Raw genomic sequence first — 27124 nt, forward strand, 5'->3', positions numbered from 1 at the left:
TCTCACCCCCCACCTCGCCTGGGAAAACCCCCCAGGTATAGCGGGGATCCTTAGCTATGCTGGGGCTTCCTGAACCAGTGCAGACTGCACTTTGAACTGTTACCCCAGCAATACCCCTCTGACCGTGCCAAGGTGGCGTTTATCGTGTCCCACCTTGAGGGAGAGGCTTTGGCCTGGGTGAATCCTTTGTGGGAGAGGGATGATCCTGTGGTCTCTAGTATCCAAAATTTTCTTGACACGTTCCGCAAGGTGTTTGACGAGCCTGGGCGGTTGGCTTCTACCACTGAGGCTCTGTTTAACCTATGTCAGGGTTCGCTCACCGTGGGACAGTATGCCTTCCGCTTCCGGACACTGTCTTCGGAACTTGGGTGGAATAATGAGGCCCTGGTGGGAGCCTTCTGGAGGGGCCTTTCTGGCAAAATAAAGGATGAGCTTGCTGGTCGGGATACCCCCACCACTCTAGAGGACCTCATATCCCTGGCTACCCGTATTGAACTCCGGTTCCTTGAACGTTCTCGCGAAGCAGCCAGGGAGAAGAGACCCTTTAGGCTCTATCAAGCCCCTATTCCGCGTTCCTCAGCACCCTCTACCAGTTCCGCCCCTGAGCCCATGCAGGTTGACCGTCTAAGATTGTCTGAGCAATGGCGCAGGGAGAGGATGACGGAGGGCCTTTGTCTGCGGCTTTGTATTGCGGAGGAGCCAATCATTTTCTGCGGACCTGTCCTGTGAGACCGGGAAACGCCTCCACCTAGGCCAGGTAAGAGAGGCCTCCCTAGGTGACCCTAATTCCTCTCTGCCCCTTACCATTTCTGCTTTGATTATGCTAGGTCGGGAGCGTAGATCTGTAGAGGCGTATGTGGACTCGGGTGCGGCTGGTAATTTCATTCGGCTAGAGGTGATGGACAAGTTCCAGATTCCGGTGGTTACCTTGGAAAACCCACATGCGATTTCCTCTGTGGATGGCGGACCACTTCCGGAACTTATCACCATGGTTACTGCTGAAGTGGAATTCTGAGTGGGAGCTCTTCATCAGGAGAAGATAGCTTTCTATGTCCTCCCCAACTTGTCTCACGCCGTTCTCCTTGGCTTACCCTGGCTCAGGTTGCATGAACCGGTTCTGGACTGGCGCTCTGGGGAGATTCTGTGCTGGGGTCATACTTGCCAGGAAAGCTGTCTGTTGTCGGTGGTCCGTCCTCACCCGCCTCAGGAGCCAGTCGACCTTTCAGGACACCCGGCTCCGTATCACGCGTATGCCGACGTCTTCAGTAAGAAGGAAGCAGATTCCTTGCCGCCACACCGTTTTTTTGACTGTCCCATCGAGTTGATTCCAGCAGCCACCCCCCCTAGGGGGAGAACGTACCCCCTGGCTCCAGCAGAAACCTCGGCCATGACAGAGTACATTCAGGAAAATTTGGCCAAGGGTTTCATCCGAAATCTTCTCCTACTGGCGCGGGCTTTTTCTTTGTCCGGAAGAAAGACGGATCCCTCAGGCCATGCATTGATTATCGAGGGCTGAACAATATCACTGTTAAAAATCGGTATCCTCTTCCTCTGATCCCAGAGCTCTTCGACCGGCTGAGGGGGGCCTGGCTCTTTACCAAACTGGATCTGTGAGGAGTCTATAATTTGATCCGAATCCGCGCTGGGGACGAGTGGAAAACGGCTTTCAATACTCGCGATGGCCATTATGAATATTTGGTCATGCCGTTTGGTCTCTGCAATGCCCCAGCAGTCTTTCAGGAATTCGTCAACGAGGTTTTTCGGGATTTACTGTACTCCTGTGTTGTGGTGTACCTAGATGATATTCTCATCATCCCACCCGATCTATCCTCGCATCGAAGAAGTGTTTGCCTGGTCTTGCAACGTCTTCGGGAGAATCATCTCTATGCGAAATTGGAGAAATGCCTGTTTGCGCAAACCTCGTTGCTTTTCCTGGGCTACATTACCACTGATTCCAGTCTGGAGATGGATCCCAAGAAGCTCTCTGCCATCCTCCAATGGCCTCGTCCTGTCGGTGTGAAAGCCATTCAGCGCTTCCTGGGATTCGCAAATTATTACAGACAGTTTATTCCCCACTTTTCCTCTGTGACCAAGCCCATCACGGCCCTGACCCGTAAAGGAACTAAATCGAACTCCTGGCCTCCTGAGGCAGAAGACGCCTTCCTTGCTTTGAGACGCTCCTTTGTGTCTGCACCAATCTTGCATCACCCTGTAGCCAGCAGGCCCTTCATCCTAGAGGTGGATGCCTCCTCCACCTTGGCTGGGGCAGTACTTTCCCAGCAGGCATCATCCGGACGTCTGGTTCCCTGTGGGTTTTTTTCCAAATCCTTTTCCTCTGCCGAGTGTAACTACTCAATCGGAGATCGGGAGTTGCTCGCTATAAAGATGGCGCTGGAGGAATGGCGATATCTGCTCGAGGGGGCGGTTCAGCCCTTTATTATTTTCACTGACCACAAAAACTTAGCCTATCTTCAGTCCACTCAAAGACAACGCCAGGCAAGCTAGATGGTCGCTGTACTTTTCCCGCTTCGATTTCCAGCTCCATTTTCGACCCGGGAATAGGAACACCAAGGCGGATGCCCTCTCTAGGTCTCAGCAATCACCAGAATTGGAAGAGGATCCATCAAATGTCATTGAGCCTACAAAAATCATCACCGTGGCTCCCGTGAGCCTCTCTGCCCTTCCGCCCGGCAGAACCTTCGTTCCACAGAGCAGAAGACTGGAGGTGCTACGTTGGGGGCACTCATCTAAGATTGGAGGACACGTCGGGACCAAAAAGACCCACTTGCTTCTCTCCCGCTACTATTGGTCGCCCTCTCTTCGACAGGACGTGAAAGATTTTGTAGCATCCTGTTCTACTTGTGCGCAGAACAAGGTGCCTAGGAATCTGCCCGCTGGTCTTATTCACCCACTACCTGTTCCAGAGGCGCCTTGGCGGCAAATTGCCATGGATTTCGTGACAGATCTGCCTTCCTCTGCTGGGTGTACTACTATCCTTGTGGTAGTAGATCGCTTCTCCAAGATGGCCCATTTCATCCCATTACCCGGCTTGCCTTTGGCTCCTAAGTTGGCCGAGATCTTCGTCCATCAGATCTTCAAGCTGCATGGACTCCCTCAACGGATCGTATCCGATCGAGGTGTGCAGTTTACCTCTCGTTTCTGGAGGGACCTCTGTCGGCTCATGGGTGCATCTTTGGATTTCTCCTCCGCCTACCACCCTCAGACCAACGGGCAAGTGGAACAAGTCAATCAAGTTCTGACGTCCTTCCTGCGTCACTTTTTCAACGCCCACCAGGACAACTGGGTCTCACTTGTTCCCTGGGCAGAATTTTCTCACAATAGTCATCCTAATGAGTCCACCTCCAAGTCACAGTTTTTTGTGGTTACAGGTCAGAACCCTGGCGTCCCGCTGCCCATTTCCACATCTTCGGGGGTTCCTGCGGCAGATGCTCTCGCCGCTGACTTTTCGCAAGTCTGGAAAGAGACCAGGGAGGCTCTCGTGAACTCCAGTGCCCGGATGAAGAAACATGCAGACAAAAGACGGAGAGACCTTCCACCTTACCATCCAGGTGTCAAAGTCTGGCTTTCAACCAAACACATCTGTCTGAAAGTCCCCTCGTACAAGTTGAGCCCTCGGTACATCGGGCCGTTTGAAGTACTTGGACGCATTAACGATGCTGCATACAAATTGGGATTGCCGGCTTCACTCCGGGTTCCTAACGCCTTCCATGTCTCGCTCCTTAAACCTGTCATTCTCAATCGGTTCCGTCCTGCTCCTATCTCTTCTCCTCAGCCAATGGGGGACGATAACGTCTTTGAAATGAAAGACATTCTGGCCATGAAAAAAGTCAAGGGAAGAACCTTCTTCCTTATCGATTGGAAGGGATTTGGTCCCAAGGAGAGGTCCTGGGAACCTCGGGAGAATGTAAATGCCCCACAAATTCTGAGAAAGTTTTTATCCAATCTCAGAAGGGGGAGATGTAAAGAGGGGGGTACTGTAACGGCGGCGGTCGTGCCCGCCGCCGTCCCCCCAGGACCGGGGCCCCCCGCGGTTGCTACTTACCCGGCCCATCGCGTGCCGCCGCCTCCTCCTCTCTTCAGCTCACGCGCACCTCCCGTCTCCTCCTGCTCACGCGCGCCTCGCCTCCCTGGTCTCCCGACGGCTGCTGGCCCGCACATGCGCTTTAGGTCGCGGGCGCGCGGCCGTCGGGTTGTTCAACCCTGCGGTGGGCGGCGACCGATTAGCGGTCAGCCAATCGCCCGCCAGCAGGGGATATATCAGGTGTCTCCCATAAGGGGAGGATGCCTGATTATTGTGTGTGCCTACCTGCTCTTATTTGGCTGCCTATAGCTTGTCTATAGGTCTTCCTTGTCTTGTGCACTTCCTAGTCCCAGTCTTGCCGTCCCTGCTACTGTTGTTGTCCTGTCTCCCTGCCCGTCCTCTGTCCTGTCTGTCCAGGCGCCACTGCCTACGTCCCCCAGTACCCTGTCTCTGTTCCGTCCCCCAGTGTCTGCTCAGTTCCCTGTCCTGTACTCCTGCCACTGTCTGTCAGTCGTCTGTGCTTTCTCCTCTCTCCTCCTGCATGGAGTCTCGTCCCTTGGTAAACCTCTAAAGCCTATAGTCATTCCAGTCCCTCGAGCCGCCCCTCTAGGTTCCAGCTGTCGCGGTGTCTGAGCCCCCGTGGACCTGCCCCTAACGGTCACTGTATAGGGGTCGGCTCCACCTGGTGCGCTCGTCCTGGGGGTCTCAGTTCCGCGACCCAGAGGGTCCACTCTCGGCCGCAGTCCATACCCCTGAAGCGTCACACCAAGGAACTTCAAGATCTCTGGAGATGGACTTGTAACCTTGAGATTGTTGATATTTTTTAACAATTTTGGCTCTCAAGTCCTCAGACAGTTCTCTTTCTGTTCTCCATGCTTAGTGTGACAAGGGAAGATTGGTGTGCATTCGGTCCATGTTGTTTGCGTACACTTTTGGAAAGTTTCCAACAATTTGGTACTGCCCATTTTTGGGGGTTTGTGTGAGACTATGTCCAATTTGCCTTTTTTTTCTCTTTTTTTTGGTGTTCCATTACACACAAAGGAAATAAAGATATTTATAACAAAACGTGTCATTGAAATAATTTTCTGGGAGAAATACTTCATCTTTTGGAACAATTTCAAGGGTATAAAAAATTTGGCCATTACTGTATGTATATGAATGTCTATAACTAACATAATCTAGATCTTGTAGAAAATGGTAAAACACCGCGCAATACTGGGAAACTCAAAAGGGTGATTCAGATTACTCACTTGTAAATAAATGGAAAAATTGGAATGTCCTGAAGCTGTTTGCCTGTACTTGAATATATGTGATGCCTTCTAATTAGATGAAAAAGCTGTTAAGATAAAATAAAAATACAACCAGTGATAAATAAATGAACACTAATGTTTGGCTGAAAGTGAATCCCTTAAGGGTTAAAAACACTGACCCGAATTTGTTCACAATTGTGCATCAAACTAAAGGGCCTGTCACACTAAGAGATATCGCTAGCAATATCGCTATAACTAGTGACGTTATAGCGATATTGCTAGCGATATCGCTATGTCTGATACTTACCTACGACCGGCTCCCCCGCTGGTAATCGCTGATCGCGCGAGAACGTTCAGGACCGCTTCTCGTCGTCAGCTTCCTGCAGCGCTTCCTGCTGTGAGGATGAACGACGCGTGGAGCCGGGCGGGAGGCCGCAGGATCGCCTGGTGTGACAGGTAAGTAGCGACCCCCGTCCCCAGCGATGTCGCTAGTGAGATCTGCCTATGTGACAGCTCACTAGCGACCACTTAGCGATGTACCAGCGATCCTGACCGCGTCATATCGCTGGTCGGGATCGCTGGTACATCGCTAAGTGTGACAGTACCTTAAGTGGACGGCATACCATGAAACAGCTGTAGTGTGGATATCAGAAAGAAAGGTGCCTCAAGATCTTGATATGATTTAAAATGCTGAGCCAAAAAATAGATAATGAATAAAGGAAAATACCACCGAATATTAGTTGACTGGTTAGAGGCTATATGCTAACCTTGCTGGGTGCTATTTTCTAAGTGTCCTCAGTTTAACCAGGAATAGCCTGAATGCTGTGCAGATGCACATGAAGGCAGACCACCTGCAACGTGGATGATTATCAGTAAAGGCATGTGCCAGCTAACGTGGTGCAGGAATATGTGGCACTTACTTGGCTGGTAGGTGATCAGTGGTGCAGGCGTGAGGGTGATAGCCGCTGCTGCTAAACTGTGAAACAGTGGGAGCCGCCGCTGCCTCGCGTGCTCCGGCCGTGAGCAACGCTAAGGAGATCGGCGCGTGGTGGGGGCGGGGTGTAGCGTGACGTCACACTAGGGAAAGGATGGTGGCTCACAAGTGGCACAAATCCGATGCGTTTCGAGAGAATGCTTCTCCCTTCATCAGGGATGTGCCTCCCAGTGTGTGAACCATCCTTATATAGCATTCTAAGCCTGTATAGAATGATCACCTGACCCATAGGAGCCTGGCTTGAACTCCTCCTATCCTATACAAAGAGACTAGTGTGTCTGCACAAACAAAGCTGATTGTGGCTACTTGTGATTAACCCTTGGTCAAACAAAGAGGGCTTGAAGATAAATCATATTGGTTCCAAAACTTTTTTGTAAAATGGACATGAAAAACTAAAAAATGAAAAATACTAAAAAATGGGTGATAACCTTTATTCAGACACATATTAAAAACTATGACTGAAAAAATAAAAAATACACTAAAAATGTATGTGCACCTATCAACGCCCAATCATAGCGAGCAGGGTGCCTTATTAAGAACTGAATTTGAATCCATGCACACAATTCATGGACTAATCCCGTAACCGGATGCTTGCAGAATACTGAAAATATATTCAACCTTCAGATATTAAATTCAGTTTGAACCCTATTAGTTTGCTCAATAGGTTCAAAATGTCATAAAAAATGTATAATTATACGCTGGGGAAAAAAAAAAAAAACTTTGTAAAAAAAATTAAAATTTTTTTTTTTATTATTATTATTTGCCATATTATGAGGTTGGCAGATCAAGTTTAAGGATTAAGAAGTGTGAACATGCAAAACATATCAAAAATATGTATTAAAACATCCATAAAAATACCCTGCGAGGGATAAAGGGAACCTAAAATAATCGTAAATATTTAAAGGGCGTAATGCCCTTAGAGAAGGTGTGCGAAACATAAAAAAGTGAAGAAGGTAAAAAAGGTGAAAAAGATAATAAAAGGTAAAAAAGCTTTCTTACACAGACGGCCACTGCAAAAATCTTAGAACAGCCAAGTTACTTATAATTTTGCAATGGGTCCTTATTAGTGATGGGCGAGTAGCATCGTTGCTTGGCTCTCTCCAAGCATGCTCGGGTGTCCTCCGAGTATTTTGGCGTGCTCGGAGATCTAGTTTTTGTAGTCTCAGCTGCATGATTTGTGACTTGTAGACAGGCTGAATATATGTGGGAATTCGCTAACAAACAGGCATCCCCACATGTATTCAGGCTGTCCAGCAGCCACAAATCATGCAGCTGAGACGACAAAAACTAGATCTCCGAGCACGCAAAATTACTCGGAGACCACCTGAGGATGCTCGTGGAAACCCGAGCCAACGAGTATACTCGCTCATCACTAGTCCTTATGGTAAATGGATGTCACAGTATCCAATCATACTTTGACCGCTGTAGGACATAAACATATACGTCCAACAGTATCAAAAACATTCTGGTGCACTTAGCCTTCAAGAAATGAACAAGTTATGATGTTTTTAGACTCAAAAATGCCGTATTTACTGATATGAGGGCTGGTAACATACCAATGACCTAAAGGATACAGACAAGCCACAATTCTATGTGAGGGGGTTGCATAGGTGTAAAATGCTGATATTCGACTTCCACACCTCTTATTTATAAGGGGTTGGATGCTTTGCCAAGAGCTTCGAGAGTTTCTATCTTACTACAAAAATCACTGTGATATGTCTGACTATAAAAGTACGAATGAGTTTTTGAATTATGTAATATTAAAATACAATGCAAATTGGGATTTCTGAGGGATCTAGTTTATTATTCCATGGAGTATGGGTCCTCAACGAAATCGGACCTGATCAATGATGTAAATGGGTCGCCCTCCCAGGGCTGTGGGGTACTCGGTACCGGGCCCGATGAGCTTCAATGGGAGATGTCACAGCAGCTGGGACCCAGCCCGTGGCCCTGGGTGCCCTTTGTAAAAGGGGAGTTGTTGCAGTGTGCTTATGATGATGAAAGTTTATGAGTGATTCGTGATGCCACCTGTGGTGTTCCGCATTGGAGGTGTAAGCTGATGCTGCAGACAGATCCTCTGGGACAGATGGTGTGGTGCAGCAATGATGTTATAGCCCTCCACAGGCAGGGCTGTAGTCCCAGGGCAGAGTAGGTGAAGTGACACGTAGATGGTGTAGTGTCGGGCGCAAGGAATGTAGCAGTGCTGGGTGGGTTGGCGCCGGAATAAGTGGAGGACACCAGGGCATGTAGTTCCAAAGCTTTACTCACAGTCTGTTGCAGGTACAGGTGCCCGCATCCGTGCCGTGTCCTCCGGGTCAGGAGCTCAACCAACTTTCAGGCAAGATGAAGTACTCCTTCCCAACACTCCGCCAACATATGTGCCTTTTCTGAACGTCTCCTCTTATAGCGCCTTTGAATGAAGTTCTCCTAGTACTGAGTTACACTGCAGTTCCTCCTGTCAGATGTTCCTATGAACTCTACTTGTACGGCAGACAGCTGTAGCCTGCTTCGGGGACTCCTTGCTACTAAGTCCCGGCTCACTATTATGTTGCTGTTGTGCCCCCAAGTCTTGTGTGGGAATAAAGTGGTCACTACTTCAATTCCTCCGGTGTCTGCTGCTGGACCGTTAGTATCCGTACAACCTCTGGGACCGGACCCCGGCCTTGCGCTTAGAACTTGAGAAGGGTTCTCCTCTAACCCTAGTCCTTGTTCTCTTATTCTCCTCACGTTCCGTGCTAATCCTTCTTCCCAATGGAGAATCAAGCTTCCTTTCTCTGTCTCTTTCCTGCGCCAGCAGACCCAGATCACTGTGGCCTGCTGCAGCACTTCCTTCTCCCATCCCTCTCCTGGGAATCTTCTCTGTCTCACTCTCTGTCCTTCTACATCTTCACTCACTGACTGAATGAACGACTGACTCAACTCTTCCCGCTCTTTTATGTATACTCACCTCCACCCACCTCCCAGCACATTTCGTGTTCCAAGCAGGGAGCCACCAAAGGTGATTGGCTACACTACTATGTTGTGTGGGATGCAGGTGTTGGAGTGTGGTCAGGTGTCTCCACCTTACCTGAATGGTGGGGTACCACACCTCAGGAGGAGGTGCAGTACCTCTGTGGCGACTGAACCCTCAGGGGCGCCACATAAGATGTCAATCTGATCATTTCACATGCAGTAATCAACTTAATGTGTGGAGAAGAACCATCTTTACTCTGATTATTCACCCCATACACTTTGCTTTTATTGTCACCAGCAAATCCTTCTTCACCTGACGGGAAGAAAAACTAGCGTGTTCTCAATAGATATTATAAAGTTGTTTATGAAAATGGCGCGACTTATAGTAAAACAGTGGTAGAAGTGGGGATAAAACTTCTGCTTGGTTATAGATTTCCCAAAGGGTCTTCGATAAAACAATCTGTTATCTATATTCTCATCTATTCTGTAAGTACAGGGCAATTGCGTTTTTGTTAATGGGTACATATGCCTACAGAAATAGCGTTGCTGGAGATATTTTTTGCAGGTCAATAATTTGTTTTGCCAGAGGAAGAATAAGCAGTCACGGTGTTCTGTAGCAAAATTGGGAATCTAGCCCCACTTCGCCAGGACAATGGACTCCAGTAATTAATTTAGGATATGAAAGGCTCATGACTATTTTTTTAATTCACAATCTACCCTGTTTGGTAGTTATTTTTCATATGTCTTGTCTCCAACCAATCTTCTCTCAGGAGAAAATTTATCTTTACCCTATAACCCTTTCCTGGCTTAAAAAAGTCAAAAATGATGGGGCACACCGTACTTACATCACGATTTGTGACTTTTTTTTTTTTCACATTTTTCTGTTGCTTGTGGCACTTTTTATAAAGGAGAGGAAAGAAGTACGGTAGCTCATGCACGATCAGACAGATTTACAATAGTGTACACCAGAAATTGGTGTAAATTGTAGTTACAATCTATATATCTGACATTTATTTCTGACCCTGGTGCAATGCACAAATGCACCAAATTTATTAAGAGGCATATGCTGTTGCTGCAGGCTTTTTTATTAAACCTGGAGTAAATAAATGCTGGTCTTAATAAATTCTGCCATTTATTTACTTTTCCCTTTTCAACCATACAAGTTGTGCTGCTTTTCAATTTTAAATGGAGGTATGACCTCTTTGTTGTGAGACCTCATAGTAGATGCTGCAGATGCTGTTATTTTTAGTGACACTTATAATATTTTAGTGCTGTCAAGTGCAGGGAGACAATTGAGGTTGGGCAGACATTTATTCATCTTCACTACAGACATTTTTTTTATTTTAATCAATAGATCTTTGAATAATAATAATTTCCACAGTTGAATGTGTTCAAAAACTGTTTTCCCTGTTCTGAGATAATCTTAGGTTGGTTTCACATTAGCGTCTGTTTGCGCAGCGTTTCATCCGCAGTAATCCGCATGCATCATGTTTCCCTATCTTTAACATGGTGTACGCAGGGGCATGCATTTGCATCAATTCGCATGCATTTGCATAGTCATGCGTTGTTTTTCGGTGTGCGGTGGGGTCCGGCGGACGCATCATGTTGGATTTTTGGAAGCGGCAAAAATCCATCAAATACACGCATTCATGCGCATGCGGATGAGTGTGTCAAATAAATGCGCTACTGTCTATGGGAATGCATGGGTATGCAAGGACATGCGTACACATGCATTTGAAACACATGTATTTTTCACATAATCATGTCCGGAAAATGAGACACGCCCATTGGGTGTGGCTTGTGTCAGGAAATTCTCCGAACGCATGCGCTGAAAAAATGCAAATGCATGGAAAAAACACATGCAAAAAACACATGCAAACGCAGCGTTTTTTTTGCCGTCATGCGTATGCTGATGCGGATAAAAAAACACGGCGTCAACATGCGTTTGCATGCGTTTTGACATGCACCTGCAGATGGAACGCTCCCCACACAAACGCTAATGTGAACCTAGCCTTATAAATGTGCTCCTGCTGTGTACTGTGTAATGGCTGTGTCTGACCTTACAGGGACATGGTCTGATCTTACCACAGCTCCTGGGCAGGAGAGGAAGCAAAAGAGAGTATGCAGACATTGCAGCACAGGAAAACCGCTGATTCCTACTTTGAGATAAAACATTGCTTAAAAATAGGCAGTGAAATGTTTTGCCTCACAAAAAGAATCAGCTGTCATCCCCTGTTGTAATGTCTATACCCTCTATTTTGCTTCTTCCCCTGCCCAGGAGCTGTGGTATGATCAGACCATGTCCCTGTACGGTCAGACACAGCCATTACACAGTGCACAGCAGGAGCACATTTATAAGATTATCTCAGCACAGGAACATTTTTTTAACACATCCAATTGTGGAACTTATAATTCAAAGACTTATTGATTAAAATGTTGATTAAAAATACCTTTGTTCATGCGAAACCCCATTTAAGGGCATCACATTGAACTTTTGTCCAATGGAGACGGTAGAGAAATTCCACTTTATTTTTGAGTTAATCCACAGGAGTAAAACTAGGCTTTTAAAGCAACAAATTAAGCCTATTTTGGATATTGTGAAATCACAGAAAGTAATGGGTCAAATCACTATAGAATCCATATACGACTAATAATAATCTTCCGTGTTTTGGCATTTTACGAGCATACAAAGTGGAGCGTTAGTCGTTGCACATGTCTTGATGTCTGAGCCAGTAACTCACCTTCCACCCAAGAAGACACCGTCTTGATAAAAGACACATAATAGCAGGAAAACAGATTTTTCACTGAGACCCAGACCATAGACTTAAGTACTATACAGCTGTGTTGCCATACCTTAGTCAAAGAACTAAGCTCACCTTATAACATAACTCAGTCTAACAAGGACCCTAGTTACTATAAATTGTGCATATGCTCAGCACACGTTCCATTAAAATGAAAAAGTTCATCAATCGGAGTTGGACATTTGTACAGCACAATCTTTCAGTTGCCCTAATTTATTTAAAAATAAATTACAATTAAAACAAAGCGGACTTGACGTCCAATACCGGTAACAAAAATTTTCAACACCACGCTAAAGGTTTAAATGAAAAAAATATATAACAAAGGAAATACAAAGGCTTTGGTATGGTTTTTTTTTTACAATCAACAATGGTTAATTTTGATATGTACTTGTGAACAACTTGAAAACACTTAAGTTGAAAACTCTTGCAAGCACTTTTAATCGGTATAAGGAATGATCTATATGCACAAGAATGATTGGACTGTGAACATTTTATACAATCTATCTAGGAACAATTAAACGACCTGCTGACCAAGAAAAAAAATATGATGCATGAAAAAGTGTATAAAACATCTATACAGTATCCTTGTCAAATATAAATGAAATTAACTTTATTATAGAAATCATTCTGGGAGATTTCTAGGGAAGACAAAAAAAGAACATTTTGACACAAAACAAATTGGATTATATCAAAGACATAATCTACCTTTCATCTACCAAACATCTCTCTTCATTTTTCCTTTTTTTGTTTTGGGGATTATACATCAACCTTTGGGGAGTACCAATGAGTGGAGGGATTCTAAGGAGAAGGTCTTTTTAAATAGAATTTTTGTTATGCTTTTTTCGGCAACTGGCCCGAGGAATTGCGATAAAAATGTGGAGTGTTCCCGGACAAACCCTGGGGGTTGATATATCTCGATAAATCTTTCGTGGCTTGATCATGGCTTCCATTTAAAAGAAAAATTAAAAAAAAAGAAGAAAAAACAATTCAAAAGCAATTATGACTATCGGAGAGCAGATCCTTCCACCCAACCAGTGTTGTTCTGTCCATCATTAATTAACAAAGTCAGTTTACAAAGAGTACATCACATGGATAAAAGTTTGGATTTCAAAATGAAGATTTGATCCAAATGATATAATGCTCTGAATGTGCAAATGTCCGTTTGTGCAGTCTTTCCCAATATTATCAGAGCACAGCTTCTGTGCCGATAAGTCTTTTTTTTATTATAATCCAAGAAAGTTCTCCGTTTTGTTTTTTTTATAAAATACTGCTGAACATCCAACTGTTCTCCATAAAGTCATTGGTTAAATTAACACGGTTTTTACTGTAGTCTTGGCCAGTACTGAGACATGTCAGGTTCACTGCCGGGTACTTGTACTGGGACTGACACTCCAGGGGAAATGAGACCTAAGAAAAATACAAAAGGTACAAGTTATAATTTCACATTATTTTGTTTTTTTTTGTATATCACAATACACATCTCATGCACTTTGTGGTTTTAGGACATTCATAGGAACTGTCATTAGGATGCAGGGCTTGATTTTGAGCATGCATTGTGTACAGAATGTGATTTACGTTTTTATTTTTTTTTTATAATTTTCCACATATCTATGAACAGTAGAGCTGCAAAGGTGCAGTCGCTACTTGGTGTATGAATGTGTGGCTATCTTAGTCGGGAGTGGCTGTGTATGAGGAGTGAGAGGGTGGAAAATAATGGAATGCCTACCTGTTGAAGTTGTGCCAGAGGTGCCCATTGATTGGCTGTTCATGTGTGTCTGCATGTGGGGAGGTGTGTATGTATCATAGCTCCGCCCATTTACAGATGGACTTGTGGGCAGCATGCATGAGTAGGAGGAGGTCTGGCTGGGTACAGGGGGCTGGAAGAAGAAAGAAAAGCAATATTACTGCTCAGTGCCATCTGTGATGTATAAACACAATCACTGCACCTCCTGTATCCAACATCTGCCCAGTGCAAAAATTAAAGTGTGTCTGTATGTATGTGCCTACAAAGATCACTGCGTCTGTAAATAAACTTAATTTCCATCTCTGGTTGCATATTTAAGGAGATTTGAGTCTATCAATAGTTGGTAGATATATTGTCATCATGTATGGGGCATGCACCTCATGTTTAGGAGATTAACTGCAACAAAGGACAGGTAACAAATGGCTGGTAGTGCACGGCCCAGCATCAATGTTAGTACCGGTAAGTGAAAATCTTATTTTGTTTTATACAAGGGACAGGAGCTATTGATGAAATGATACAAGTGTAAAAATTAAATTGCTCAGAGAAAGAAGAGACCCATGTATTGTCAGTACATTTTAATAGCCAAACTTTACTTTAAATGTGTTGTCCACTACTTGAGCAACCCCAGCTTACTCAATTCATGATCCTAATAAAAACAATGTATAGTCTCCTCCTGCAGTGGCATAGTTCCTGCAATGTCAATGCCGCTGTTCCCAGAGAGTGAGCTGACTTGTGTCACGTGCCAGTTGCAGCAAATGAGACGCAGCTCTTTGGTTGCAAATCGGCAATATTTCGCCAGAGCCAATATCTACTCTGATGAGAGAGTAAAGACCGAAGCCGGCATGGGGCACAACAAGTCTTGTCACTTTCCGTAAACAGCGGCAGTAACAACACTTGATCCTGAATGGATTAGCTGGAGATGTCCAGTAGTGGAAAGCCCCTTTAAGTAATTCAAGTTGACTTGTAAGACACCTATTTGATGTCTTTATTAAATGGGTCTGAAAGTGGTGATTCAAGATTACTAAAAAAAAGATCTGTTTTTATTCTTTTAAAAACACCAGCCCCGTGTCTTTGCTATCTCCGGTGCTGCCGCTCATGCACCTTGAAGTGAATAGGACTGAAGCGGGTGTACTGGACACAATACATTGATAGACTAGATAGGATGCAATTTTTGGAAGAAGTAGAGGAGGCCATTTTTTTTTTAAATAATCTTGGACAACTCTTACATTTTAAAACCAATATTATGGGTGAAGACAGCTGACAAATGGTTTATTCAAATTCTAATAAGTATGACCGTGGCATATGGCTAAAGGTAATATGTGATCGGCCTAGCAAGAAGATGCAGATTATTTCTGGGGATTTAATGTGTTTTCTAATGTTCCAAACTCTGTGCCCTTTTTACCGAACCCAAAATGAAAAGTTAGAATTGCAATTACTCCATTAATCCATAAAAAGTTGCAGTAATGCTCCAGCAACCATACTGTCATACACGAAAAAATGAAGGATGGGTAAATATTTCAACTAATTTTATGGTGCAGGTCTTCAGTTCTATGTTTCAGTCATTACATTAAGAATAATTGAATTTATATTCTTACTGAGGTCCAGTTATAGGGTACACAGGGCAGGTGCAGCTTGTCATGAAACATCAATTGGAAGGGTATATAATATGTAACTTAAAAGTTGACAATCCATCCTAGATGTCTATCTCGAAAAGTAATTAGTGGTTTCATATGAGAATCTGAAAAATTTGGTCATCGGCTGGGAAAGTGATCAAATAGAGAAGAAAAATGGGAGATCGAATTGCACTAAGGCCCATTCCAGAACCTTAACCACCCCAACCTCTTATTATATTACTAAACTAACCAGTATGGACCATCATCGTACAATTCTATAGTTATTTCATAAGAAATATGTGAGGTTCAGACTAAATATGGACCTTGAAATTGAACTATTAATGTAATTGGTGTAAAAATAGTGTAAATTCCAAATATAATATTTTGAGAATTAGAAAAGCTAATGAGAAATCTGATATAAATTCACGCTCATAAAGGAATATTTTTTGTAAAAAATGGGTTCTAAACAAGTGTAACATTCCTGATACTATATTAAATGGATATGTTGAATATATTAGCAACATTGGCAAATTATACATTGCTTGCCCAGAAAATATGGCTTGTATCTTGTTAATTCTGTTCTTTGAATTTCCGTAATGTCTCACTTGTGGTGGCTTACTAAGTTTTGCTTAATGCATGTGTATATTACAATTGTATATTGGAATTTGAGTTTTTGCAAAGCTCATGAGCATACTCACTTGCATAGGAAGGTTGTTTGCCATGGTGAAGCTAGGCATAGGTGGCAGCGCGCTGTATGTGTTAGTAAGAGCTGTATCTGTTCTTCCCAGCATAGAGCCTGATGTGAATGATGACACTGCGCGGAGAGAGAGTGACTTTATTATAATACATTATCACTTTTAGCATGGATTTCATTCTTCCTGCCATGATAATACGTTTTTTACAACTGTACAGTCTAACATAGATGCTTATAAAAGATAAACTATGTAATTATTGACTGTATTCTGGTCTAATGACAAGAAATCTCATTAGAGATGGGCAGATCGATTCAATTTGAATTGAATTTGTGTCAAATGTTTAGCAATGCACTGAAACTAGTCAATTCAAACAATCTGAGATACAATTTATGAGAATTGGCTAAAATGACCGCCTCCATTTTACACATTGCAAAAGGTGCTATAAACCAGAAAAGGCTCACAAGACCCAGGCGTGCTATCACATCACAGCCAATCAAAATGGACTATCACAGACTCTATAAAAGCAGAAGCAGGGAATGTAGCCACCATTTTATGGTGAATCTGGATTGTGAGAGGATGTCACATTTCACAGTTTAGCCATTATAAAAGGAAGCCATAAAACACTGAATAAACTGTACAGACAGTGTGTTTTACAGCACAGTTACCATTCATTTATCTATATAGTCATATATGTAAAGGTCACTTTGACTTTGATAAAGCTATACTTGCTTTAAAGGGAATCTGTCACCTCATTTTTGGCCTATGAGATGCGGCCACCACCATCAGGGGCTTATCTACAGCATTCTGTAATGCTATAATACACAATTCTTTCTAGCTAATTATAGCAGAAAAAACAACGAGTATTTAGGAAAAAATATATAAACAATTTTATTGAAATATATTAAAAATATACATAATAAACAGAGTTTCCCACTATACAGGCTCACAAGGGGTTAATCCAAAAATAGACAGTACAGATAATGTAAAATAGCTGAAACCATATACTATCAGCATACAAGCATCCTGAAGTATTTCAATATTAACATATGTAATGCAAATTTTCAACTTTGTGAATAGGCTCATTACATAATCAGGCCACGTCTAAAGTGCAAAGCGTGCTTTGTGCAAATGGAACTAATCACTACACTGACAATAAAGTATCATACGATCTTCCAGTGCCGGCAAATAAGCTATACAAACTGGATAAGCGGTGAAACGCGCGTTGGGGCGGCAGGCTTGGGGAATCCTCTACCACTTATTAGATGTAAGTACAGTGTATAGTTTATCTACATGCATCGCTATTTGGGCCACAGGCTAAGGACTGGCCGCAGTATATAATTGTCCATTCACAATGGGCTTATCTAAATTGTATTATATATTTTTTCCTAAATACTCGTTTTTTCTGCTATAATTAGCTAGAAAGAATTGTGTATTATAGCATTGTATCTGGAGTTAAAGAGGTGATATTGTTATATCCATAATTTTTTGGGAATATTGGTGATAGCATTCTGTAATGCTGTAGATAAGCCCCCGATGTAACCTGAAAGATAAGAAAAACAAGTTAGATTATACTCACCCGGGGGTCCGGTCCGATGGGTGTCGCGGTCCGGTCCGGTGCCTCCCATCTTCTAGCGATGACGTCCTCCTTCTTACTTCTGTGGCGGCTCCTGCGCAGGCATACTTTATCTGCCCTGATGAGGGCAGAGTAAAGTACTGCAGTGCGCAGGCGCTGGACCTCTCTGACCTTTCCTGGCGCCTGCACACTGCAGTACTCTGCTCTGCCTTCAACAGGGCAGATATAGTATGCCTGCGCAGGAGCCGCTGCAGAAGTAAGGAAGAGGACCTCATCGCTAGAAGATGGGAGGCGCCGGACAGGACCGGACCCCTGGGTGAGTATAATCTAACTCGTTTTTCTTACCTTTCAGGTTACATCGAGGGCTTAACTACAGCATTACAGAATGCTGTAGAGAAGCCCCTGATGGCGGTGGCCACATCTCATAGGGCAAAAATGAGGTGACAGATTCCCTTTAAAGCACTTGAATAAGTTAGCTACAGGCCTAGTAGACCTCAGAGTGTTATGTACATATTTCAGAAAAATAGAAGTACTTGTGATTTGCCTCAAATCAATTCACTGCAATTTGAAGTTTTGGGAAAAAAAATCTGCAAACCTGGTGAATTCGAAATTCAAAAGACTCATCGCTACAAATTATATTTCCCCAAATGAATACATTTGACATAGAGATGGTAATGCATGCCGAATGTGGGAGGTAGCGGGTAGAAGAGTTAGTTTTGCTTCCCCTCTCATTAGTGATATTACCATTTTTTTCCTCCAGGAGTTTTTTGGTCTTTACATCCCTGATTTTACTCAACCTTGTTTCATCATTTAACAGTTATTTTAATTCTTAAATGTTAGTGTCAGAATTAACTCTTAGGCCGGGATCACACTACTGTGTGTGATGCGAGAAACTCGCACGAGTCTCTCGCATCAACACCTGGCGCTACCGCTGGCACTCAGGACCGGAGCTGCAGCTGCAGCATAGAAATACATGCAGCCGCAGCTCCAGTCCTGAGTGGCGGCGGCAGTTTCGGGTGTTGATGCGAAAGACTTGTGCAAGTTTCTCGCATCACACATGGTAGTGTGATCCCGGCCTTACTCTAAATTACAATGTTGCGGGTTTTTTAGGTGTATTTGGAGCAGAAACTGGGTTTAAACTCTCCAGTATTACTCCAAAACTGTAAACTCATCAAAAACTTTTTATTTGCACTCAGTTTCCACCACTCCAAATAATCGGCAAAAAGATTGTGTGCACTCCCCTTATTCTTATGTCAAGCATACAACTTACTGAAACAGCCCTTAGAATAGATTTTGACAGTGAAAACGTCTTGGTAGTCTAAAAAAATCATAGTTTTTCAATTGTCCAAACTGAAGTGGCCTTTTGAGATTTCAAAACACTGAACTTTAAAGAACTCTACAATGTTCCCCATGAATAATTGAGGGAATAAAATTGAAGTTTAAATCTGGAGGAAAAGTTTTACTAGATTTGGGCCTCATTGGTAAATTGGCATTGAGAAGACATTTTACATTTTTCCAGTCCATGTACTGACCTGGAGTAGTTGGTTGTGGGATCGGCTGGTAAACGCTTGTGCTGAAACTACTACTGATAGGAATGTGACTCGGCGTATTACTGGCTTGTCGTCTCTGGTTTCGTAGCTTTTCTTCTCTTCTCCATTTTGCTCGCCGATTTGAAAACCATACCTGTTAGTAAAAAAGAGACCTACTGAGTGATCGGGTGATGATCTTATAGTAAAAATAAGTCCATTTTGTGGGGACAGGTTGTATAATAAATGGGATATTTGAAAGTACTTAACCCTTGTGGAACCTTTTAAAGGATCCAACTAATTATTGAATATGGAAGACATTGCTGTTGGTTACATACGTCCTCTCATTCTATTTAATGTGCGGGATCTATAAATAAAACGAGATATTGCGAGTCCCTCACTTATCTACATGACTGTTGTGCTTGAACATAAATGTGATGCATTTTACACTGGAGGTCAAACATCTTATTTAATTACATAGTAACAGTTACCTGTATCCTAGCTTCTGGCAAATCTATTTTGGCAGCTAATCTTTCTCTGGCAAACACATCAGGATAATGGGTTCGTTCAAATTCTGCAAGCACACAAAGGAACAGGTTAGTTAAGAGAAATATGCAGGTTTCATTATCAAAGCTATTAAACATCCCCAATTAGAGGATGCGCTCTTATGGCCCCTGTTCTACAGTTTTTTTTTCTTCTCCACCAAGACAGGAGTGTCTGTATACATGGCAGTCAGATCCCACAGTGCATTTTATTACATATACCCAGGCATTTAAAGAAAAAAAGATAATATTTTAAAATAAATATTCCCTCCATTAATGATATATTTGCAGTCACTTCCATAAAATGGCATATACCTTTTTCTAGAGCCTCTATTTGTTCCTGGGTGAATGAAGTTCTGTTCCTTTGAAGTTTCCGTTTCAATTGAAGCCTCATTTGTGCTTCATCTGAGTCTTCCCCATTAGAACTGATGGAGTTGGTGTTTTCCGCACCTCCTTCTTGCTGTGGGCATCCATCTAGGACAGAGCGGGCAAGTTAAACTCAATAAAAGTTTTCCAACATTGACTCTATTACAGTGAGTTCTGTCTAAAAAATATATATCTTGTACTTCCAATTTTTATTTTTACTTATTACGGAGATGATAAAAAATTACCAAAAGATTGTAAATCAGTAGCAATCAGAACTTCAAAGCTAAGTTTAATGTCTTGAAATATTTAATATTTCAGAAAAAGTGGAGAAGGCGACTTAAATTAGCAAATTATTTCATGTTTCAGAAAAAGTGGAGAAGGCGACTTAAATTAGCAAATTATTTCATGTTTCAGAAAAAGTGGAGAAGGCGACTTAAATTAACAAATCCAAATTCATAATTATTGGCAAACTCTTTGCGGCAGGTAACAAGCATTTCGCCCCGTTAATACTTCCCTAAAATGTTCTATAATCAGCAATTTTAATCAATTAAATGCTGATAGGTTTGCTGAAAATGTGATTAAGAACTCAAACAGAGCTTGTAATCTCGAAAAAGAAATATTTATCTAGTTTTTCTTTTTCGATAGATTTGACTTCCACACAGCCAATTTCATGTTTTAAAGGTTCTGAATTTAGAAGTGCGTGCATTGTTCTACAATTTTATTCAACCATTGTACGAGTGTGCAATTCCCTGACACCTATTACATGAACAGTTGTAATTATATCATCAGTAAGAACAGCCTATAATTGCAGAAAATTGAATTTTATATTTAGATAAAGGGACTGTCCATTGTTTGTAATACGGTGCACAAGAAAAGTGGGATTTCTTCAAAAATGACTGTATAATTTTTGTTTTAGAAGTTAATGTAACGACTTCAGTACCACACTGTAACTTTAGATTTATGGTGAGTACATGACTTAATGGCGGTACATAAAAAAAAAATTCTCATATCACAACTCTTATTTAAAATGGAAAAAATATCTAATAGATGATTGGGGGGAAAAATAAGATTATTCCAGCCCCACAATCCAATAAATAGTAGTATTTTTTTAAATTTATTTTTGTTGAACCTCCTATGTAAATCTTTTTGTTTAATCGAAGTATGCAACAATACGGTGGTTGGTGTGTGTTTTCTAATTTAAGGGAAAAAAACCCAAAGGAAAAGAGAAAAATATTGACCCTTATTGCTTGAAAGAATTTGCACCTTTTGTAATTAAATATTATGGGAATTAACATCACAGGAATATTCTAACACAATAGTGTTGCCTTCAAAGGGTTAAGAGAATTGTGACAGAATCTGGTGGGTTTCTTTCAAACACTTTGAAATGTTTTAAAACCCCAACATTCCCTTCCATTTAAATGTAGGGATTCATCTACAGTGAGGACCATATGGACGTTTGTAGACCTATTGAGATGACCACCAACACATGAATAGAATCGGAGCTGCTTTTCAACAGCGCACAATGGCAGCAGAGTAAGAGAAACTATTAAACACTCGGGCTAGAGGGATTGGCAAACTTCCGTGGGTAGAATTTTGAGGACACAATCGAGGCGAAGAACAAAAGGATTCTCTTCAATCTCGCAGTGATCTACATTGTATCACAAGGGGTCCAGTCAACAGACTGTTAGGCAAGTATGTTAACCTTTAGGCGCAGCTATCATTAATCACTGTCCTCGAGCCTGGCCTCCTCAAAGCTATATAGGATTTTTTTGTAACTTTCTATAGGAAGAAAAAAATACCTAAATGTGTCAATGGGATAACTACATACACTCCAACTATTTACTCAGCAGCGAGAGGGGAAAAAAAAAGGCGGAAAAGTACTCCGTTAACATTAGATAAGCTTCAACTCACATGTTAACCCACAAGTGTCTATCTATGTGTTCCTCCTAAATGTTCTGCCACTAACGCTAGAAGCGTGATTGTAGGCAGGAAAGCAACTTTCCCCGCAGAGCTGGAGCTTGGGGCCGTATAACTGACGTCTGAAAGGCCAAAAACACTTGGTGCACCATAACGGATGTGCAATTATTTTTTTTTCTTTTTACATTATTTTAGAACGGTTTGTTGCAAACTACGCGTCCAGAACCAACGTAAGAAAAGTGAATATAAAGCATGGATTTCATGTAAAATTTGATGTAAAAAAAATTAGGCTTAAAACCTACTCCCAAGACTGTAAATCACAGATCTAATGGTAATAGGAGTCCAGCGATTTGACAGGTCTGAAACATGCAGTGTCAGGGGAAAACGTAATATTTTACACTAGGGTCTATCCGAGGACGCTAGTGTGCTCATGTCTGAGGACTTCATAACTCGTATTTCTCCAATTCCAGTGAAGAACACTGCAGTCTGACTCATGGCTGCTACCAGAGAACACTAAAATGTAGGCAACTTTGTTTCTTTAAATGAAAAAATGTCAGACTTTGGGTCTAGCGTTCATTTTCCATAAGCAATGAACAACACAATGACATAGCGGGCGATATCAGAGGAAACTGGAGCTCCTTGCTGGTGTTAGTCCATGCCATCACAATGCGATGTAGCAGGATATGACGGCTCATGACTGTTGCCCGTCCTCCGCATCTCCCCCCATCATCCCACTGGAGAGATGTAATATAACCCAGCTCATAGGAGTAAGGGCTATGGTTTGCCTTGGCCTGGCTCCCTACGTACCTCCTATGGGCTCTATGTATAATCTAAGGCAAGGATCAGACATGTGATAAACACGGTGGAGTCTCGCATGTTAATTCCCAGCATTGCCGCCGGCACTTGGGACAAGAACGTGCGGCCACATAGCAATACATGGAGCCGCTCGCTCCGCTCCCGAGTGCCGGCGGCAGTGATGGGTATTAACATGCGAGACTCGGCCGAGTTTCTCACATGTGTGATCCCAGCCTAACAGTCAGATATAGCAGTGCTGAACTTGTCATCTAGCTTGTTCTTCTCTGAACTCTAAGTTTGTTTAGTGGATCTAAAGGAATTGTCCAGCTTGTTGAAAACTCTCTGACAATAAGGAATATACTGAAGTAAAGAAATAGCCACATGTTAAATTGTCTGCCACTCACGTGCCAATGCGTCGCTGGTCCTCACCAGTTTTTGGCAGACTCGTACATTGCAGGCATCCCTGATGAGACCAGTGGCACGTGGATATATGACATACAGACGGGCAATAATATTGGTTTCCATCTTGGACAACATTGGTTCATACGCCCCTAATCCTCCCAACAAAGTATATACCCTGTGTATGAAGGAGGAGGACACAGACAACGTGACCTCGAAGTCTTACATAACACATTCAGCACTGCTGCATCTGTGCACGAGTCTGCCCTATGCTGCAGGGATATGGGGTTACACTATTCAGCCTCCTGCTTTCCCTGTAGAGTCGGCACAATGCAGAGCATGCCAACATAGAGCCTAGTCCATCATTGCATTTTCACCATTTTTTTGGTGTGAATATCTCTCAATTTGTGATTTTTTTGATTTGCGACAAATTTATCAAACAATTTGTGCTATTTTTAATTCATCTTTTGTTCATTTTATGTTCATTTTGTTTTGTGATTTTTTTTTTACACCAATGTGGCTTTTCCAGAGGTTTGATTGTGTAATTCATCAAATGCGACTGTTCGAAAAGTCGCAAAACTTAGCAGAAATGTATTCCAGCCCTCCTCCGGAGCTATGTTATGTACACCAGATATTGTGGTGCAATTTTGCAAAATTTTAAGCTAAAAAGTGACAAAATTGGTCAGAGCCAAAGGAGAGAGCATTTTTTATTCCATGCACAATTCATGAACTACGTGCACGATTGAAAAGACTTTAGCACAAAATAACTGAACACCACAAGTTAAAAAGAAAATTGACTGAAAGAAAACATGCAAATGATAAATGGGGCCATAGTGCTTACATGTCTGTGCAGTAGTCATTTATACAGGTGTGAGTGACGGCACTGGCCTCCATCAAACTTCAATCTGCAGATTGGCTTATGGATATACTAGTGACAGGTTCTTGATGCTTTTTTTTTTACCTAATTATCATTTTGCAGTATGGGTCCATTAAAATTTTTGGACCGTCTGGATTCTACAGCCTGTATGCATCACAGTACATAGCAGACTGCAAAATTGAGTAAACAGTCGGTGAGCTGATTGGATGGCAGGCTCTGTGGCCATTCTCTCTCTTCTAGTGAACTCTCTTGTAGGTTGCTTGATCTCAAATTTAAAATACTTAAAGTTCAAGTTTGGTCAAAAATCAGCTTTGAGAAGAGAGAAAGTTACAGGTTTTGCAAACAGACAAGCTCACTGCCAGATGTGACTTTTGAATCATTCTGCATCTGAATATGTACAGTGATACATACAGGCTGCAGAAGCCATATGGTCCAACATTTGTAATGAAATCCTAGGCTACGAATTCTTTCTGCAACACAACACAAGTGCACTCTGTATATAGTGTTAAGCTGCTCATGTACAGCAGTGTCAGTGTAGTCCTACAGACATAGTAATCACAAATTAGTGTCTGGCCTCCTGCTGTCTCAGGACGTGCTGGAGTGTCAGGATATAAATCTTTTGTCGTGGTACTTCAGTGGTGCAAGCACATTGAGTTGTACACATATGTGACATACATGTGATTTGTGGCATGTTTGCTTTTCGTTGGTGCATCCAGGTGGGATTTCTTAGTCATACAACTTTTTTGCCCCAAATAATGTGAAAATAACAATTGATTTGTTGCATCGGAAAAGCTGTGTAAGTATAATCACATATTAGTTTTGTCCCAGGAGTCACCAATAGCCCTTCCTGCGCCATGTTGTGCAGCCGCGGCCTTATCGGGTGCTCACACGTCAGTCCCCTCCAGCGCTCCGGCATATAGAGTTACATATACGTGACACTCAATTAAGATATCTGGTTTAAGGTCTGTATAGAATGGAGTTGGGGAGTGAATGGACTGCTCAGGATAATCCATAGAAAGACTGTAGTGACTGCGCGCCACTATTATCCCGCAGCCGGAGCAGCTGACGCGCCTGCCTGTGTGAGTGTGTCATGTATGGGATTTACTCCCTGGAAGAAGACACAGGAGAGAAAGGCTCTGGGAAATTAGACTCATTCCTGAGTTTCTTAGTGTCTTAATCAGTGAGGCGGAAACCCAGTAACATCAGACAGTAACTCAGCAGCTTCCAAGGAGCACACAACATGGCGCCTCAGTGCGCGGGGGAAAATGGCTGAATCCTAAATAGAAGCTTTATAGTCTTATCTGAGGGGGTAAAGTTACAAAAGTGTCTGAGTCGTCAGTAAAGAGCTGCGTAATTCTCTCCCTGGACTGAGCGGACCCTTTCATGTCTATTATGGAGAGCTCTGTGCCCAGGGTGTTGGCAATATTGGGAACATATTTATGCCCTGTGAGGCCCCAGCCTGCCTTATGCTTCCTCAGTAATGGCCTCTTAGGGAGCAGTAATGTCCTCGGGCAAGAAAAGTACATCAGCCAAAGAGTAAGGAGGAGAGGAAGAAAGGACTGAGGCACCTGCATCTTCCAAGGGGTTTAGTGGAGATGTTTCGAGTATTTCCTTCTCAAAGATAAATGTAGTCTGTCTATGTATCTATCTATCTATCTATCTATCATCTATCTATTATCTATCTATTATCTATCCTATCTATCTATTATCTATCCATTATCTATCTATCCATCTATATATTATCTATCTATTATCTCTCTCTATTATCTATCTATCTTTTATCTATCTATCTATCTATCTATCTATCATCTATCTATTATCTATCCTATCTATCTATTATCTATCCTATCTATCTATTATCTATCTATCCATCTATATATTATCTATCTATTATCTCTCTCTATCTATTATCTATCTATCTTTTATCTATCTATCTATCTATCTATCTATCATCTATCTATTATCTATCCTATCTATCTATTATCTATCCTATCTATCTATTATCTATCCATCTATATATTATCTATCTATTATCTCTCTCTCTATCTATTATCTATCTATCTTTTTTCTATCTATCTATTTATCTATCCATCTATCTATTATCTATCTATCTACCTAATATCTATCATCTATATCTACCTATTATCATCTATCATCTATCCATTATTTATCTATCTATCATATAAATATCATATATCTATCCATTTATCCCATCCAACCATCTCTCCAATCTTATATGTTCTATCATCTATCTATATCTAATTATCATCTATCTATCTATTTATCTGTTATCTATCTCTCTATTATTTGTCTATTTATCTATTATCTATCTATCTATCTATTATTTATCTATCTATTTATCTATTATCTATTATCTATTTATCACATATCTATAGATCACATACATAATTATCACATATGTATCTATCACATTTCTATCACATATTTATCTATCAGCTATCCATCTATTATCTATCTATCTATCTAATCTTTCTATCTATTTATCTATCTATTAACTATCTATCCCATTTCTATATATCTACCTATATATCTAGAAAGGCAAAATGAGATGCAGCACTAGCCATCCGATGTGTGGGTGCAACGCTTCCCAGACACAGCCCAATCCTATAGATATGAAAGGGAATAGCAGCGCTCTAATTCCCCAAAAAATGATGTGTTTATTAATCCCACATGCAAACGTTTCAGCTCATGTGTGAACCTTACTTGCCTTGGCTTGAGAAAGTTTCACACATGGACCGAAACATTGTCATGTTGGACTAATAAACACATCATTTTTGGAATTAGAGCGCCGCTATTCCCTTTTTTATACATATCAATCACACATTTATGGAAATATCCATCACATTATCTATCACATCTGTCTATGTATCCTATATCTGTCAGTACGTCTATCTGTCATCTATCATATCTGTCCACCATAGCTGCAATATATGTAGATATATGATCGTATTGTAGATACTATATATATAAGCATGCATCCCATGCATCTATTGTGTACCGCACTTATTTCTAACTCA

At 42.0% G+C, this 27124-nt stretch overlaps 1 protein-coding gene across 8 annotated transcripts in view; it reads right to left on the reverse strand.

Moving 5' to 3' along the window:
• Positions 1–12220: 12220 nt before the first annotated feature.
• Positions 12221–27124, reverse strand: part of PAX6 (paired box 6) — a 34178-nt gene continuing 19274 nt past the window's right edge. For 5 of the 8 annotated variants that reach the window (XM_073576311.1, XM_073576313.1, XM_073576310.1 and 2 more), the window contains 6 exons: positions 20048–20206; positions 19682–19764; positions 19197–19347; positions 16095–16210; positions 13766–13916; positions 12221–13446 (listed from right to left, as the gene is read on the reverse strand). In XM_073576311.1, the coding sequence (XP_073432412.1) occupies positions 13361–13446; positions 13766–13916; positions 16095–16210; positions 19197–19347; positions 19682–19764; positions 20048–20206 (746 nt within the window). In that variant the 3' untranslated portion in view covers positions 12221–13360. The remainder of the gene's footprint in view (positions 13447–13765; positions 13917–16094; positions 16211–19196; positions 19348–19681; positions 19765–20047; positions 20207–27124) is intronic. The other 3 variants (XM_073576316.1, XM_073576317.1, XM_073576314.1) reach the window with 1 other exon arrangement.

This window comes from Dendrobates tinctorius, unplaced genomic scaffold, assembly GCF_039654945.1.
Source record: "Dendrobates tinctorius isolate UK_male_01 unplaced genomic scaffold, ASM3965494v1 ptg000048l, whole genome shotgun sequence".
NCBI lineage: Eukaryota > Metazoa > Chordata > Amphibia > Anura > Dendrobatidae > Dendrobates > Dendrobates tinctorius.